Source organism: Diprion similis, chromosome 8, assembly GCF_021155765.1.
Source record: "Diprion similis isolate iyDipSimi1 chromosome 8, iyDipSimi1.1, whole genome shotgun sequence".
In the NCBI taxonomy this organism is placed as follows: domain Eukaryota; kingdom Metazoa; phylum Arthropoda; class Insecta; order Hymenoptera; family Diprionidae; genus Diprion; species Diprion similis.
Genome location: NC_060112.1, coordinates 1,530,959 through 1,550,773, shown reverse-complemented (window position 1 = coordinate 1,550,773; position 19,815 = coordinate 1,530,959). Strand labels below are relative to the sequence as shown.

The 19,815-nt window shown below is 38.6% G+C and overlaps 1 protein-coding gene across 2 annotated transcripts in view; it reads left to right on the top strand.

Annotated features, from left to right (window-relative positions):
* Positions 1-19,573, top strand: part of LOC124409533 (octopamine receptor beta-1R-like) — a 40,373-nt gene extending 20,800 nt beyond the window's left edge. For both annotated transcript variants that reach the window (XM_046887210.1, XM_046887212.1), the window contains exons 3-4: positions 12,464-12,685; positions 18,887-19,573. In XM_046887210.1, the coding sequence (XP_046743166.1) occupies positions 12,464-12,685; positions 18,887-19,193 (529 nt within the window). In that variant the 3' untranslated portion in view covers positions 19,194-19,573. The remainder of the gene's footprint in view (positions 1-12,463; positions 12,686-18,886) is intronic.
* Positions 19,574-19,815: the final 242 nt, after the last annotated feature.

Here is a 19,815-nt window from a genome sequence, read left to right as displayed (position 1 = left end):
CCGTGCGAGGTGATCATTCTTCAAGGTTTTTCAATATCAGGTAAAAATTGAGACCGTTGTTCGAGTAAAAAAATGATGTATCAACTACCTGCAGGGCGAGCTTCTCTATGTCACCGGATATCCGTTATTAACATATATTCGTGATACGGTTTTTCGAAGCACTTCGTGGCATGCTCGCTCATCGTATTCAAATTAGTGTTTTAATCAAGCAATAGCAGTAAAGCCATAGAAAAAGAAGTAGAGAATTTCTCTATGAATTCATCGGTGGAAAACGTGATATTGCCAACTCCATCTCTCATCAAAACTTGACCTGCATTTCCTGCTTTTCGCTTATAACTTCTGGCAAGAGTGCCGATCAGTTAGTTCTCGAGTAATCTCGGTTGAGGGTTGGAGGGTGCCAATATCGCAAGGCGTGGAAAGTGCCATGTCACTTTAATGGGATGCATGTTAATGCTCGGGTAGCTCACCCTGTAAACGTCCAAGCCGCTTGACCGCTACATCCAGCAAAATTGGTATGGAAGTACGTATGTAGGTTATACACGGCGAACAACCCCTGGTGTTAAATTCCCAGCATCGATCACTACCTTTTCCACTACCGTATAAACAGAATTTCACAATTATTTCTGCACAGTGTGCATGCACAGGTTCGTACCATCAACACAACCCTCGGCGAGGCTGCAAGTGAACGATTTCGATTGGAGAGATTTCAACAGAATTGATAATCGGTTGCCTTTTGCGAACAGTGCAAGTAGACTTGACTAATTTTAGATCAATTTTTGGCTAGCTACGGGGTGGAATATTAATTGGAGTCAACCTAAGTGAGCGATACCAATTAGGTACAACTTGAATTAAAACTCTGTGTATCCAACGAAACCTTCGTGGCAAGTAGAGGAAAGACAGTTGTTTTCAGGAAATCTTCGTCTCACGTAAAATCGTGCAGAACAACGTATCTCAGAATTTGTTCCAATAATATCCCATCAGCTCCAGCAAGGTTTTTTAAGCGAAACCTTACCTTGCTTCTCGTCACCCGTCAAACTTTTGTAATTTGCATATCCATTAATTATCATCAATGCTCCCGTCCCTTATAACACTTTTTTGCATCAACCACACTTTGGTTTTCTGTACCAATTTTCACCCCTTCCCGTTTAATGGAACAGACGTGCGATCACGAGAGCAGATTACCAGCTGACAGTATTAATCTTTCTCTTTACCAGCACGTGCTTTTGCATTTTTCATACTCTCGAATATCTAATTTGTATCAAATAATTCATGGCATGCATGAATTTGTATATTATATATCCAATTTCGCCTGTAAGGTATAGAACGAGATAGGGAAAAATTTTCGATGCTGAACTATTTTTTTTTTTTATGTCTCAAGGATTAGAACTAAACAGTTCTAACTGCGGCTATATTACCCGTCTTCAATATATCCTGGATTCTGGGTCAATAATGCTTCGGCAAGCACACCGAGGGTCGTAATATTCCACTAGTATAGATTTCACTGACGTTATAGCTCATACATAGGTACATATACACGGAAGTATGCGATAGTGTACCGGCACTCCGCGATATTTCCTTCAAATATATTTTCCTAGAAGCGTTTCTTTTTTTCTGGTATTTTAACTTTATGTATTTGAAATTAAATCGAAGTGTTCGTGAAAAAAAAAAATTCTTTGTACAAACTAATTACTCATGTGAACAAATTAAAAAAAAAATTGTTAAATGGGGGTTAAATTTGTTCACATGACTATAATTACTTTATAAAAAGAATTCTCTATTTCTTACGAATACTTCGATTTAATTCTTTTTTTCGATATTCAACTCTCAAAATGACGCTTTACGACATTTTTTAAATCTTTTGCCAGCGATTTCCTAAGATGAGGTGATCGAAATTTTGGAATTTCGATTTGTCAATATCTGAGCGAAGAATTTCCTTCTTCTTTAAGACTAATCCCATTGAGTTCCTTGGACACTCAAAAGTTAGGATTCCACTAGTCTAGAGAGTTAACCAAATTTCCCAAGCAGCGTTTTAAACGGGGAAACTTACCTTCATTTTGCTTTTTCAGAAAAATTTTGATGATTTTTTTTTAACCCAGTACGCACTTTTGATTAAAAACCTCGGAATATCAATGCCTTTACTATGAGACAAAGTAAGGCTTTCTAGGGGTGGGTGAATATATAGAGGAAAAGTTGAATTATTTCGAACTAATTTGAGAAATCCGACCATCGAAATTCGATTTCACTTTTCTTAAGGACAGATCTAATGGATATATATAGGTATGTGTACGTTTTACATGTACACATTAACCGTATTCAGCGAAAATTTGATGCAGAATGATGTTTGGGGAGCATGAGCAGTTTCCGTGAAAGTGTGGTGTTTCCGCGGGTACATATGAGTCAAGAAAGGAAAGCGGAGGAAGGCGGAGGAAGCCGGGGAGGAAGGACTGGGACCGGGTGATGCTGGTTGCGGTATTTCTCTCTCCCTTCTCCCCTCCCTTCCTTGCCCTTTGCCGCCCCGAGACCCAAAGTCACGTCAGAATCAAAATACCGAGGATGAGGGGCGGATCGAGGCGGATTGTAAACTCTGCAGCATTTTGCGTCCGATTTTTTTTTAAATTTGATTTCACATTTTGTTGTAGGCATTCCGCAAATTCAGGGAGAATATCGGAAAATGATGTTTTGTTTTCGATTTTGTACATTTTGTAGTATTTCTATTTAAGCTTATCGCGTTGTAGAAGGAAGCAAATTTTTTTTAATCTTTGACAAACACAAAAGACGGAAAAAAAAATCCGGTGGAGTAATGATCACGCGTTTTGAGCTATGAAAAAAAGAATAATAATAAAAAAAAACTGTTGGGTAAAAGAGGGAATGGAAACAAGAGTACACAGAGTGAATTGAAACAAGCCGTATTCGCAGTAAAAACGCGGCTGAAAAGATAAGAGAGATGTGACAGTCGCTCGCTGTTGCCTACTGCAGGATTACGGATCCGCTTCGATAAGGATAAAGAATTATTTATCGCTCTACCAGGGAAAACAATCTCCGCCATCACCGCCGCATCCGTTTCGCGATAATTTCTCTTTAAATCTCTCTCTTTCTACTTTTTTCTATCTAGACATCTGATTGTATAATTTTTTTGGTATTTCTAAAAGTAATGATAACAATAATAATAGTAATCATAACAAGGATTTTTTACGGTAATTCGTATATCGAATTTAGTACAAACAATAATAATATAATAATAATAATAATAGCCATGAAAGAGGAGATGTTTCGAGAACTGAGACTTCACGAATTTTCCCTGGATCATATAGTATAAATTAATCATCGGAAAACAATTTTTTTTCCATAATAATAACAATAATAACTATAATATATATTGCAGGTTAAATTATACTTTTGACTAGTTGCTCGATTATTCTCGTTTCAAAAAATGTGAAAGCCCCCGACTTGCGATTTTGAAAAAAATATTCACGTTATGACAGTTATTTTTATTATTCTTATTATTTGATGCGCAATAGTTAAATATCTATAATAACACTGATAATAAAAAAAAACCACCCTTTGAAGAAATGTGAAATACAATCGTATCACATATTATATGCAGAGGAGGGGCGGCCAAAATGTGCACCCCTAAAAATTTGCGCAAAACTTTGAAACATTGTTTGAAGGAGGGCCCATTTCGCCGTCCTTTTCTCTACAAGCCTCTTATACATAACTAATCTCACGTTTAAAGTATTCAAAAGTGAATACGAAAATAAATTTAAAATATTTTTCAATTGTCATAAATTTCTGAAATTTTTCACTGTGCCCATTTTGCCCGCGATTTCCGGACTCCGGATTTCTTGTCATGTAATGGCGTTTGACACTTGGCATCTGTCAGATTATCGTTTTTCGTTAAAAATTTGGAGATCTAATGATCCAAACCTCTATTTAAAGCGATAATTTTTTAGGGTGCCCACTTTGCCCGCCCCTCCAATACATTACAACAATCCGTGAAGATTTTTCGAAAACGTTGCGTACGGGTCACAAAACAGGAACATAGAAGCCACGGGTTAAAAGGGGTCCGAAACCTGTGGAGGACCAACAGCGACAGCAGCAATGGATGGGCTCGAGGGATTTAGCAATTCAAATATATGTATATACAGTATGGAATGCCTAACGGAGACGCGAACGAGGATTGCTGCTAAATCCTAACGTGAGTTTTCACAGTTATATATACATAGGTATACTATAATGCCTTATGCGTAGGCCCGAGGTCTATGCCGACAGCTGTGCGATTCCTACGAAATAGTTCGCCGGCTCCCCAAAAGTTTATACCTTATACGTATGTACGTACATATGTAGAGTTACGCATATGTGTACATAAAACCTTGAGGCCCCTCACCGTCGTCTTTCGTCTCCAGCCTAATACATACACATATACCGAGAGTTTTTCTTGAGGGAACCTATTCGACAATTGCATAGAGCACATACTGCCGGAGGCAGCTTCGCGTGTACAGAAGGTCTAGAAGAGGAGTCAGAAAGAGAGGTATATGTTGCTTGTGAGTTATAATCTAAATCAGAGTGAGAGAGACGGAGTAAAATATCTCATCACTACTTTGGCTACATTTTTAGCGATGTGGATGGAATGGGTCACAGTCTCATACACAGGTCTGGAAACAATCACGAAATGTAGGTACCCGTTAGCCGATCCAAATATTTTTACATTTTTCAACAGTACCGGTACAGGGAAAAGGGGGAAGCACAGAAGACTGTGGGTGAGAAGTATGTACTACCAGATCGCAGCGACGTAGGTGGCGGCGAGCGAAAAGAATAGCAGAGCTCGTAACGGGGACACGAAATGAGGCTTCGTTTCCAGATCTGTACATAAGAACTAAAGCATACAGACAAGGAGGAAGCATCGACCACGGTCTTACAAACAGGCCTTAAAACTCATCGAAATTTGCGTGATGGGGGAAGTACGCTAACGCTGGATTTTTTGTTTTCCGACGCTGCCGCTAGTTCGCACTGTCGTAAGGTAGTGTTCTCAAACACAACCTCTAAATAACGTGTGCCATTATCATTTTCTATCAAATATGCTTTAACCTTCTGGATTGTTTCATTAAGGCGCCGCTTACCTGACTTGAAAATATCAAATCGTGACGTCATAAATGCGTGCAGCGCCTCTGAACGTTGAACGGTGAACTAAGGCCGCTGATTTCATTGGCTTGTTCTGTTAGATCCAACCAATGATGTCAGTTACAGATCGAGACATACTTCTTGTGGACCATGAACGGGCTGCTGTCACATGAAAAACGCCGTTACGAATCGTGCCATATTTACAAAAAAATAACTGATAGTATAAGTTTTCCCGAATAAAGTGAGTGCTTTTGTACGTGGCTAACTGTCTGGCGAGAGTGAAAGAAATTGTGAAACAGTGCAATCAGTGAATATTCAACATGCGGTAGCTCCGATCGGCCATGTTTGTTTTGGCGTGATATTATTCACTTCATTATTCTTTATTATAAACATTATCAGCGATTTGCATGACCAGTGACTGAGTTAGCCACGTACACTTTTATTCAAGCTTTAATTTAAAAATTTCCCGAGTAAGATTCGTGCTTCCGTTCTCGCAGGATTCGTAATGGCGTTTTCCCCGCTTCTGACGTCACGAAATATATATATGACATGCCAGGTCAGCGGGGCCTTAAAATCTCATTCAAACTCATTTGAACCGATAATACAGTTAGACAGAGATGAAAGACCTGTTTCAATTTTTTTCCTAAACAACCTTACTCTACTGACCCGCCTCTAGCGGCCCCAACGGGAATTAAATGCTATTTCGTAAGCATTCAGCCCCCACGACGAGAGTTTCCAGACCTGTATGTAAGACTGTGATATCGACGTTGAAAAAGTATTCTCGAGCCAGTGAAAGAGCGGGACGTAGTAACACTCAAGAAGGAAGGAGACAACACTTTGTGATAAAACTTGTCCCCAGTTTTGAAGTAACGTAACAAGAATTTCCTGAATGCGATTTGAGCACCTCTTATGGAAAAAGTGAAATTTTCACTTTAAAATGATAAAAGAGAAGGGCGGCGACCGTTACCTATAAACCTCTGTGCTATAAACATACTTCTTGAATTCGTAAAATACGCTTTTGAAGTAAGTGAAAACCGAGTAATTGCTTCTCCAACCTCAACCTACATTAAATCCGAAGCAAAGATGGCAAACAGCAAATCGTAAGATCATGGGGGGAAGAGCGCTATACGAGCTTGCACCGCAACGGGCGCTTAAATTGCACCTTGCAATTCCTTTTACGTTGCCCCAAAAACTGGACTAACTTTTGACCCGAGCGCTGCTTGAGTGTTGTGTCCTTCCTACTACTTCGTGGTACACTACATGCCCACTCTTTTTACAGCAAGAGTGTACCTATCGTAATTGAGTGCCCTAAGCATTGCGTTGATATAATCTGGATAATATGAATACATATTATACACTAATGTATAGTGGTGGGTCATGCTATTGTAACAAACAATCAACAATATCAACGTTTAGCATATTTTTCAATGAAATAATGTAATTTACAAATGTGGAACGAGCAATTCCAACGAAAAGTCTGATGAAAAAAAAATATTGAAACATAAGGTGTTTTTATACAATAAGCGAAAAAAATTTAATAATTAGTTTGCACGAAGAAACGCAAAATTTTAACGGCATGGTTCAGTAACTAAATGAAATTAATAGGTACACCGGCATGGTAGGCAGAGTGACTGATGTGTAGCAAAATGTCTATGGTAGTGAAACGCGACAATCCCGTGACCCGGCTATTCCTAATACGCGAGAGGTTATGGTTGACTATCACTTGCCAATCGGTCGGTTCTAGGGAATTTGTTCTTATCAGCGAAGGTTTGCTTCAGACTGCGAGAATGGATGCCAGCCAATCAAAATTACCAAGTTTAATCACGCGCGCTATAAGCAGGTCCATTGAATAAAGATTCTCGGTAGCGATATGTATACCTACATAATACGTGTTGACAAAAAAATGTTCCAAAAACGAAATGAAAATAACTCCAAAGATTTTCTCCCAGAAATAAGTTGCCACTCTTGACGCCTTTCTCTCCGACTTACAATTAGATTAAACGGTAATTTTACAATATATAATAATCGTACGCGGATGACAAATCAAAGATGAAACATATTATATAGTATATTGTATGACATACTTACATAGTAGAAGCATGACGCGAATTAGACAGAGTTTTGATCACTGAAATAAAGTTGTTTTGATGGGTTCTTGGGCGTCATGCGGGTGAAGTTAGTCATGACGATAGTGCAGAATCCTGTTTCACCCGTGCAGGAGACAATACATATATAACGCCACCATCAACTCACGCTCACCATCCAAAACCGAGCGCAAACTAATTTAGGGTGGGAAACTGGCTGTTTCCTTGCGCCAATTACCCAGTCCCACGGATATAGTATACAGTTGAATTTATCTGCGAAAGCATCATTTTCGAAAGTGTGCCTTCTTACATGCACCGTATGTAGGCCTATAATATAATAATATACATGTATATATAATATATAGAATAGATGATGACGCCTGACTCCCTTTCGTCTTCGCCTCCCTCGCTCTTCCCCTTTTCCCACTAACCAGCCGTGACACTATCGCATATCCCTTGACGCGCAGGATATAACAAGACACCCCTATTCTGATTAATTAATTAATTAATTATTATTCATACGGTGGTGATAAGTTACGATGGATTAAATTATCCATACATAGTAATAGTACAAGTTTTTGGAAACTTTTTTTGAGACTTTGAAATGAAAATATAAACGGGAGTGAAACGAGATTTGAGCACCAAATTTGTTTACTTCTAGTTATCATTATACCGAGCGCATCTCTTGAACGAACCTGCTCGTAGCGCGCGTAATTCAAATTACTTGATTTTGATTGGCTGATATTCGTGCTCGCAGCCTGAAACAAACCTTTGCCGACAAAAATATATTCCCTAGAATCGACCACTTGAGAAGTAACAGTGAACCTTAACCTCTTGCGTATTACATAGACTTATATAGATAGAGTGCGTGGCTGTGCAATGAGCTGAAGGCATAATTAGAAGGAGAGAGCAACAGCTGAAGTCAATCCTCTCACTCTAATCGGTGGCTTGGCGGGGGAAATACATAGACCCATACAAGCATTGGGATTGTCACTTTCTAATGCGCCAACGGGTGGAAAGAAATCAAACTGATGCAACCAGGCTGACAGTTGACTGTTTACCGAGTTTTTTCACGCGTGGATGGTAGAATAGGTATATTATTAATTATGTTTGATTAATTCATGTGACATGAGTAATTTAAAATCCCAAGAATTACAATTCGCCTCCATTAAAATTGAAAACATAGGTTATGCGTTGATAAAATGGTGCAGACAACCAGGCTCTGACGTCATGAGGACATTTTCCAATACTGCCTTATTGCTTTCTTCTCCTGGCCGCTGCGCTCCACTCCTTCGATCGTGCAATAGAGAGATCCACTCCAGCTGTTGCTCTCTCTTTCTAATTACGGCTTCAGCTCGGTGCGAAGACTGCGCAGTCTAAAGGACGGTTTACAATATGCGTAACCGTAACTGTAAATGCTTTAGTAAACGTTCAAGTTTCCATTAAAATTGGAAGACTTGTCTACAATCTCCGTACAATACAACCTTGCTATTGGTTGTATCTACAACGAATATCTGTCAAGCTTCCCTTCATGCCTATCTGATTGGCTGTCCGTAGAACGCTTCAGTACGAAGTTAATGTTTGGCTAGACTCTACTGACAATGAGCCGGAATCGAAAACGAAAGCGTTACCAGTTGGCGTTATAAACCATAGCATAAATTCCTTATTCAATCGTTTCAAGAGAACCTCTCAGTATATCTGTCTACAAATCGCATAATGTCGTTCGTTTTATACGAATTTAATATTGTTACTTTTCGTTTGCATGTAAATGAAAATCTTCGAGAAATTCAAAAATGATAATAAAAAAGGAAAATTTCCATTTATGAAAAATACGTTGAAGTATTTTTATATTACCCCGCGTAGTATGATGTCGCTCGCAATATCGTCGTCAAAATTATCTCTTGTGATATACCTACTCACAAAAGTAGGAAGAGAAAGAGGAGAGGAGTGGAAAAAAATGAAGAAAAAAGAAACACTGAGAAAAAAGCCAGAGAGACGGAAAGCTGATTCTTCGAGTACATAATAGCGATGGTGTGTTGTGTAGTATACGTCTCGTATATATAGATATTCGAGTTTTGTGTACCCATTCGAGAATTCAACGAGTTCTTCTCCTCACAAGAAATAAAGAAAGAAAGAAAGAAAGGAAAAGTATTTGGCATTTGGACACTTGATCGGTGGATTAGAGGGCATCTAGGGATAGAGAAAGAGAGAGAAAGAAAGGACAAAAAACAGACCATCGACAATGTGAAAGGGAATGGAAGAGAGTTTTTTCTTTCCTCCACCTACAGTATAACAAGTGAAAAGTGAGCCGGCGACCGACGGGCACAGCATCGCTTGTATGGGAAAACAAAAATTGGGAGAATGAAAAGTTTTGGTGGGGAGGAAGGTAAAGAGAGAAATGAAGGAAGAACGAGAAAAGGGGAAGAAAAATATAAAGAAAGAGAGAGACAACAACTACTAAGGGGTACAAGAAGTGTATAATTTAAACATGGGTTAGCGTTAATACACTGCAGAGAAAAGAAGAAGCTGCCTTCTGTGAAAATTGCAAGATGTATTGAAATGATATTAACACGCGTTGATTAACAGGACCCTGCAGGAAGAAATGAGAAAAAAAGAGAGTCATAGATAAAGGCTTTATTATGCCTTATCGGGCAGGCCCTCGAGTCAAAAAGCAGTACGCGAAGCGAATAACATGATTTAAGGTGCCGCTGAAGTGACTTGAAAATATCAAATCGTGACGTCATAAATACGTGCAGCGCCTCTGAACGTTGAACGGTGAACTAAGGCCGCTGATTTCATTGGCGTGTTCTGTTAGATCCAACCAATGATGTCAGTTACAGATCGGAACATACTTTTTGTGGACCATAAACGGGCTGCTGTCACATGAAAAACGCGTATACGAATCGAGCCATGTTTACAAAGAAATAACTGATAGTATAAATTTTCCCGGATAACGTGTGTGCTTTTGTACGTGTGAATCTCCCTGGCGAGGGTGAAAGAAATTGTCGAACAGTGCAATCAGTGAATATTCAACATGCGGTAGCTCCGATCGGCCATGTTTGTTGTCGCGTGATTTTATTCACTTCATCATTCTTTATTATAAACATTATCAGCGATTTGCCTGAGCAGTGACTGAGATTCACACGTACACTATTATTCAAGGTACGATTTAAAATATTTCCGAGTAAGATTCATACTCTCGTTATCGCAGGATTCGTATAGGCGTTTTCACCCAATTTCCCCGCTTCTGACGTCACGAAATATATATATGACATGCCAGGTCAGCGGGGCCTCAACTCAGAGAATACAGCAAGGAGGAAAATCAACGCTATAGTAGAAAAAAGGCCCGCAGAATTGTTATGGAAATTGGCTCCTGACAGAATTGGCTATCCTATAAGTACAATGTCACAGTACTTATCCTCCCTATCAAAAGTTCTCATGGACAAAAGCCCCAAAAATCAGTAGTTCGGCCTCAGAAGAAAGGTGTCCAGATTTTTTGATATCTATGAATTTCGTGAATTTCATGAATTACAAGCTTCAAGCTGACTTGAAATCAAACAAATCACTTAAAAAACTGCATTGATACTATCAATGCCTTAATTCCACAAATCAACTCCCGGCATGGATGGGGGGGGGGGGGGGGGGGGGGAGGCTACAGGGATTATAGCCCCGGGCCCCGCACGCTCAAGAGCCCTCTAAAGTGCCACAAATACATTTAAAAAAATTTTGAAAGCTCTTTCAAAATGGATTACTGAACGAATTTTTTTTTAAATCATCATCGATAAAGATTTAATATCTCTTTTTCCAAATACGTTCATCATTTTAACATTATATTTGTGAATACCCATCACAAATTGTGAATCAAAATGTGCCTTTTCGAAACTCGCTTTTATAAAAACACAAATACAGAGCTTGTATGCAGAATGATAGACTATCAAGACTACTTCCTGCATTAAAAGTGATGTGCTAAACAGTATCGATCACGCTAAAATCATCGAAATTTCGTCAGCCCGAAAATTCAGAGGAAAACCTTGTGGGAAACGCATTTTAAGTTTTTCTGATAATGGTGGATAAATTTGTCTTTATTTTTATGATCTCCGATCTGTGATGTTCTGGTCACTCAAATACTATTATATAACATAAAAAACAGGTGCTATAAATAAAAATCTGTTAACAGTACTATCTCACAAATTCTCTTTATTCTTTCAATGGTCGTATCCTTGTTAGATGTATTCATGTGATTTTCTTCTATATGCAAAGACATTATCCAAATGCAGGACCGCGAATAATGTGTGTAGCCGAAGGCCCACTTTACATGTTAACTCCGGCCTTGATGAATTTGCTGGTTTATCGGAAGAAGGTACAGCAAATAAAATTAAAGTTAAAATAAAAAAATCCCTCATGACGACAGCGTCGTCAGTAACATCCGCATGTAGCCAAGTTTCTGTAATAGCAATAATATGAAAAAAAACTTGCTGAACGAGTGAGAGAGAGCGAGAGAGAGATAGAGAAAGTAGATAGAATAGAGTTTATTATAGCCATAGGAAATATCCCTTAAGGCAGTGCAAGGCAAGTGAAAACAAAAAATTATATAAAGAGACAAAAACAATACTTAATATAAATATTTACCAATTACGAGGCAAGGCACGAATGTACTTAGAGAGAGAAACAGAGAGAGAGAGAGAGAGAGAGAGAGAGAGAGAGAGAGAGAGAGAGAGAGAGAGAGAGAGAGAGAGAGAGGAAAAGATGATAAAGATACAAAGAGAAATATTCAGTCTTCAAAGAGAGTCCATTAAATTGAATTTGAGTCGTCGGCAGTTTTTCACCCGCTGTCCAACCGTTGAAAATCTCCGATGGTTCTGCTTGTGCCTCCATCTATCTATGTGTAGGTATAATGTATGTGGGTATATTTACTTCTTTCCAATTCCTCCCAACTCTGGGAATAAGAAGGTGAGCTTAATATGCAACGGGGTATAATATTTCCCGAATCCCTTTCCTACACCCTTTTCAAATGACATGGTACTTTATTTCACGGAATAACAATTTCCTCATTTTTCCGTAAGCCGATCCGAAAATCGTATGTACACCAAACGTGATACCAGATCAAGTGTTATTTCACAGAAATTATATACGAACAATTACATATGTCAGGGATTGGGGAGGGAGGGGGGGGGTGAAATCAGCTGCGTTTATGCAATTGAGTATGCATTTCACGAGAAAATAAAAATAAAGACACAACCATCGTTTCTCTCTGATTTAAGGAGTAAAGTTGCGGCCGCCCTTTTGAACAAGCATCTTCAAATAAACGGGATTTCAGCTGGATTGACCTCCCTGCCAACAGTTGGACAGTCATCGCCCGAACCTGCGCCGGAAGATCCACCGATAGCGAGTAGCAGCAAAATGAAAAGGGAACGAAAGGCTGCGAGGACTCTCGGCATTATAATGTCGGCATTTTTGGCCTGCTGGCTTCCGTTTTTTCTTTGGTAAGTCATTGATATACGCTAGTTATATTACTTTATTTATTTTTCGCTACTTTGAGGTAAAAAGTTAAAAAACAGACCTGAGTTTCACCTTTGATCTCCGTGATTTGTCTCGTGATTTTTTGTATGATTGTTTTGACTCCGAAAGCAGTAATTATTTTTGAAATTTTTTTGATCGATTTGAATTAGCTACAATTTTTGAAAACGACCATATTGATCAACACAATTTGAAAATCGGAAATAATTCTGGATAATCATGTGTCAGATATAAAAAATTTTTAGCCTTGAGCTGGAGTGGTCCGGCGATCCCATCATATTTTTTCGATAGATGCATTTTAAAAAATTATAAGACAGTATAAGTTAGTTTACTATGGGTGGTTCCTCAAACCTTTTCATATACAATTTAAAAAATTGTAGCTAATTCAACTCGTTCCAAAAATTTCTCAATAAATTAGTGCCTTCGAGAGTCAAAATAATCATGCAAAAAATCACGAGGCCAATTAGAGAGGTCAAGGGTCAGACCCAGATCGATTTGACATGGAATACCCTATTTACAAAATGAAAAATTGTGCAGCTTGTTTCGAAAGTCCATTCAGTTGTTATCTGCAGCCTGCGGATCAAGATTGGACGAAAGAAATAACTCAAGAAAGAGACGAAATTAAGTTGAACGGGTGAAAACCATCACGTCGCAAAAAAAAAGGCAACGTTTCTTTCGATTGATTTTGACGAGAAAAAACCCCAGAAGTCTCAGTCAAACTGGCATTAGATATGACGATCATGTCAAAACGGTGCTTTCCGATTTTTTTTGGGCTCCCTAGAGTTGCAAAGTGCGTCGATTTGATGAACTTGAATTTTTCTTCTTCAAATTCGTTTACCCCTGATCCCTCCGCCGCTTGAATAGGACGATTTAAAAGTAATCTAGAGGGTTGACTTACTGTAGGATGCTTGCAGCGCAGGGTGTGCTGCATGGATGTAGGTATTCAATTTGAGAAGGGTCCTGATGGAAGGGCGGTAGAGGGATGAAGCTTATAGTGCGACTTGTCGTACGTATATATCTAGACGCATGTATGTACCTACATAAAGAAACTATCTGGATCTCTATTATCCCCGGCGAACCTTTTCACCCTGCATCTCTCTCTTGCCCATCATGTCCCTTATACAGGATCTCAGAAATCGAGAATATGGAGCCTCGTGAATGATAAATCTAGTTATATTATTATATAACGTGCCATATATACCAAAGGTGATTCAGGCACAGGCTGCACGATATTCGCCATGCAGAGGGTAAAGTCTAGAGTACTTTACAATAATGTTCGACGGAATTATGGACGAAGGTGTCTCCATTTTTCTGCACATCGTATCTTCGACTCACCACCTTCATCCCTCTTCACTATTTCTGTTCTTTTGTCATTTCGACCTTTCTTATCTTTTTGTTCTTTTGTTTGACACACTCCCTGACTGCGGCACTACAGTCTTGACAAGACTGATTTTCGAGGAATCATTTCCAGAGAATATCTTCTATTCCTAAAGTTTCCTCAGCTCTAGCTGTCTTAGCCGTAATTCGATCCAATCCGTGTATACCTACCTACGTGATGTTAAAAGAATTCTCTTATAATGGAATCCTTCCGATAAACTGGAAATAAGTTTAACGAAGTGAATGCCAAAACTCTCCTTTCATTATGTGTACATACTAGGGTGTTTCAGGAAAAAAATTATTTCAGACTTTAAAATATAAATTTACATCGTAAAGAAAAACCACATTTCTAACATTAAAGTCTTCAGTTGATGTTTGAGAAGTGTATCTGAAGACTTTCCCATTACTAATTCAGTCTCATAAAATAGTTAAAATTCAATATGAACTTTCAATTTAAGAATATATAAGATTCCCGTTCGATATATTTTTATGTTACTGATCGTGATATTTGGATTGAATATAAATTTCAGGAAAGAAATAGTAATTAAAGTGCTACAACGTGCTTCTTCATAAAATAAAAAAAAAATAAAAATAAAAAAAAAACGTAAAAAGAAAGTGAAAAATGAAATGAAACTATCTTCCACGTAACGTACGTAGAACGCTTATCTTTCCCCTGAATATTTTTTTTACCTAAACAAACTTTTCAGTAGGTGCTACTTTCACCTCCTAGATCCTTTGAAACGCCCTAATATTTATCTAGTACATATATTGAAAATGAGGAAAAACGCAATAGATAATATAGGTATGGATATAAATGACAAGTGCAGGAATATTCTAAGAAGCGCGGTTGACTCGGTTCATATTATACACTCCATAATATAGGTATATACGTAACAACGCGAACGAGGCTGATAATTATTATAATGAGGGCGAGATATATATAGAAGAAAAAAATGTTCCACGACGAGTGCACAGAAGCGACGATAAGTACGTCTTTAATATAGGCAGAAATATAAACGCGATAACAAACCCCGAGTCATACCTTGTAGGTCTAGGCTACATATGCAGGAATATCTGCATTGTGACCCCCGCGTGACCTGGTTTATAGATATTTCAAATTAGTATAATGGCTCTCAAACAGTACAACAGCCGCCATCTGGTTTCATTCCATTGTGCAATCGATCACGGAAAGGGGAAATCACCCATTCCGTTCCAATTCCTCGAGATCTCTCATCGCATTATGTATGTACATTTGGACATACTACATCCATAAATAGTAGTTCCTAACTGTTATACTCACGATGAGTCGAATGAATCGATTTCACGGATTCTTATTTCATGCTCTCTTGTAGCTCTCTTTTCACATCTATAGTTCATTGGAGAACGAGCATGCGAAATGCAGTTAGTCTTCTAACGGGGGCTTCTGCTGTAAGCAGCAAAACCAACTGCCATGGGCGGTAGGTTCATTTCTACTTCGAACAGAAATTTCCATGTACAGCAAGATGCTAAAAAAACTACCAGAATCGTTGACCAATCAGAGCATTTTTGCTACTGCTGCATCTAGCTGTTTGCTGCACGTGAAAATGCAGCTTTGAATAGACTTGAGCTGAATGAAGCAGGTATTTTACAAGCCGGCGCCAATCCGTTGGAGACTTCTGCAACGTTTGAAATACGTTGTCACACGTACTATGGTTACCAACATGGCAGGCAGAGCACCGCCGTATAAACAGGTCTAGAAACTCTCGTGGTGATGGCGAGTCTCTTATTGAAGCTCAAAAGTTTCAGAAATTGGCCACTAAAGGTAGAGCGGTGAAATCTGGTAGTTGTCGACTGTATACAAACCCTTGTAATCTCGAAGCATGCTCCAAGTAACGTCAAAGATTGCTCTGGTCATAATACGTTGTCGTCCTGTAAATCACAGCGGTCAAAGACGCCGTGGAGTTGCTCTGTGTCAAATTGCATAATAAAACGACCTAAGTGTGTTAAAAATGTTTCGCAATTTTTTTTTTTTTTTTTAGGTGTCGATTATAAAATGTAAAATTAATTTCAGAGACAAGTGCTGTTCTGATTTATTATAGCGTTTACGAACGTTTTTGAACACCAATCAATGACATGCGTTTTGAATTTCAAGGTTGTATTTAATTTTTACTTGTTTTATTTTATACCGGTAACATATTCACTTGTTGAATTTGTTAACTAACAACATTGGGAAACTACTATACATTGAAAAAATCTAAATTAAACAGGTTAGGTTCTATGTTTACCACCTATTACGCACTACGAGACTGCAGCGCCTCTGAACTCGTGGTAGGTTTCCGAAACACACCCGTCCTCAATAAGAGACTCACGCCCATCACGGTAGTTTCCGAACCTGTGTATACAACCTTGACGTAGAGTGACCAACCCGTAGTGGATCGCAGCGGCGTTGACTGAGGATATCAGTCAACGGCGGCGGTGCCGTGACCACATAGCTTATGAAATCGACTGACCGTTCTTATGAGCCACTTGAAACCAACATTTAAGGTAATTGGGCAGTAATTTCTGAAATGTCTAATTGACATGAATTTTAACTATATAATTTTTTTAATAATATTAAACAATCTTGTAAAGTTTGAAAATGATTTACCGTCTAGTTACTGAGTTTTTTTATTTCAAATTTGAGCTATTTTATATTGTATAGGTAGGGATTGGCATAAAAACTGATATTTTCAGGTTGGTTGTTTTAGAATAAATTGTTTAGAGCGGAAAAAGATATCGAATAAGGCAAAATGAATATTTAGCAATAATTACATGAAAATTTTTGTGAATCTTGTCCGTCATTTAATAATTAAAAACATAATCTAAAAAAAAAAATCCGTTACATTTCACGTGGTATTCAAATTATGTTTGTTTCTACTGTTTACAAAATGGTATTCTTAAAAGACTTTGTTTATTTATTTATTATTAGTTGTTTTTTTTTGCGGTTCTCCTTTCATATCGTAACTGATTTAACATTATGATTCACAAAAATAAAGGCTATAGCGAGGTAAACACCGGAATTCAGCCAGACTACAACACCAGAAAATCACGCAATGTTGCCAAATTTTATTTTTTATTTTTTGAGGAATACACTGCTCACGATTATCCATCGAATGGCGTCACTGTCACTATCTTATAAGACAGAAATTTGCCGGGAGTACCCCTCTCTCTCTCTCTTTATCTGTCTGACGATATTTGTGGTAGAGATCGAGGCGGTAGAGGAGATTGAGGAGAAATTATACGCCTATATCTATAGTTGTTCCCACTATGACGCCGATTGAAATGAGAGGGGAGTACACCCGGTATATCTCTTTCTCGTATAAATGTTAGCTTCAGTGCCTCTTATCGCAGCGCTCAGTCTATTCTTTGAGTCTATGGTCGTGATCCGGCGATTCCTAATGGCGAGAAGTTATGGTTCAGAGTAACTTGTCAACCAGTCGATTCTAGGGAATTTGTTCTTCTTAGCGAAGCTTTGCTTTAAGCTGCGAGCACAAATGTCTGCCAATCGAGCATGTCCTTTCAAAAAAAACTTTCGGTATATGTATATTCGAGACCGGATTATAATGGTTGGTTGTGTGCGGAAAAGTAACAGTTTTAATGGACCGCCTACTCCTTTTTTGTAGGTAGAGAGGACGAAGAGCGGGGCGAGTAACGAGTTGAAATATCAATTAAAAACTTGCCGGGAGACTCGTTCGCGCATTAACTGCACAGACTGCTGCGAGCTAAATGGAAAGAGAGCTGCTAGGGGACGAGTGTAAGAAGGGAGCGCTGAGAGGACTGGATATTAGAGAATTTATAACTCAAATTTAATAACCAGATAGATGTTTAATTCAACCGGTGGGCACATTTTTTCTCCTCCTGGATTTACTTGTATATAGTACATATCATTTTCACGCTGCGTCAAATTTATGTACCTTGGGCTCAAAGAAAACAAAGAAAAAGAGAAGAAAAATAAAATTCAGAGACTGTGAAAAGAGTTGAACACCCTATGGAAAACAGGGTTAAAAAATATCAATATGAAATTTGGATGTAAGGGTTGAAAAAACTAGGTAGAACGTATACCTATACAGTTTCCTCTTTCGTTTGTTAGTTTTCCCAAGTTTTTTCATTTTTCTTCTTCTTCAGTTCCTCACATTCACTTTTTCATTTCGATTTTCATACTTTACTTTTTTTCCACTTATTTTCTCTACCTCTTTGAAAGTTTTTTATTTTTTATCCTTCGTCTCGGGCTTTTCTTTTACCTTTGTGCGTATATATGTATATATATAGATACGTATATATGTATGAAGCTGAAGAGGATACGCTCGCAGCGAGAGAGAAATCGAAGAAGGATTTTAACTGTCACGTACGAACAGTATAGCAATCTATCACAAAATACCGTCCACCCGCGGCTTGCAGAAATGAAAATGATAAAAAAGAAAAAACAAATGGAAAAAAGAGGCAATTTAAAGAAACGGAAGAAAAAAGAAAGAGGACAAATACGATGCTTTCAACTTTGCCCTGCACCCACATAAATTTATACGTATGTGTGTACCATAACAGAGAAGCACGTCTTTTCAAGCCTATATACCGGGAAAAAACTACCACTCTCCAAGTTTTTTGTAATACTATGGTGCCAAAAAAATAGTGAGAAAACAGAAGATATTTTTCCGTGCCCGCACGAAACGAAAAGTTTGGATCGTTACATGTTATATGCCCCCCCCCCCCCCCCCCTCCCTCCACCCAAATAATTGCGTGTAAGGGTGTGTGTTTTTGTTGGTGTTATTTTGCAGGTACCTGATAACGGCCCTCTGCGATACGTGCCAAAGTGGCAACATTGTTGTGGCAGCAGTGTTCTGGGTCGGTTACTTCAACAGCGCCCTGAACCCGTTGATCTACGCATATTTCAACCGCGAGTTCAGGGCAGCGTTTAGAAAAACGTTGGAGAGTTGCTGCTCGGCATTCAGTCCAGTAAAAGATATCGGCAACAGAAATCGGAAGCAGGATTTGGTCCACAGCAACGCATCCTCTGAACTCCACGTAAACAACCAATTGAGAACAAGCGAACTCACCAACGTTCACATTGAAGCTTGCATATAATTCTATATTTACAATAGATATGTAAAAATCGGAAAACGATATTCAATTTTAATTTTACGAATTCGTCTGTCTTTGTTCACTTTTGTTTTTCTGCAATCGAATCTATTTGTTCGGGTTATTTGTCATAAATTTCATACAGCTAATTCAAAGCAAAGCAAAATAAATTCGCCTGCATTTATGCAGTTCAGGGTACACTTTGACGGATGCGTGCCTGAATTTCGGCAACTGAGATTACACATTACCGATCGCTCTCGTTCTTGACACGATTGGCCGACTCTTCGCTAATTTCTCCAATCGTGATCCATGAGACAAATGCCGATCGTTGATATGTATGTATGTACTCTCAGTTGCCGAAATACAGGCGCACATCGCCATGATGTACCCTGAATTGCCCTGAATTACATACGACATTCTTTTACACAGCAACGGAATTAAAAGATGTCGGAGGAAGGGCGAGTTCTATTTTAATATAGGATACATGAATCAGAAGTGTGTTATTCGCGATGCAGTAGCTTTACTGTAGAGTCGAGCTAGCTGTATGTATAAAACACAACCTTGTATGTACATAATGGTGTAAACACAAAGAATAAGGGGGTAAGGCGGCTTTGACGTTTCGCCTGTT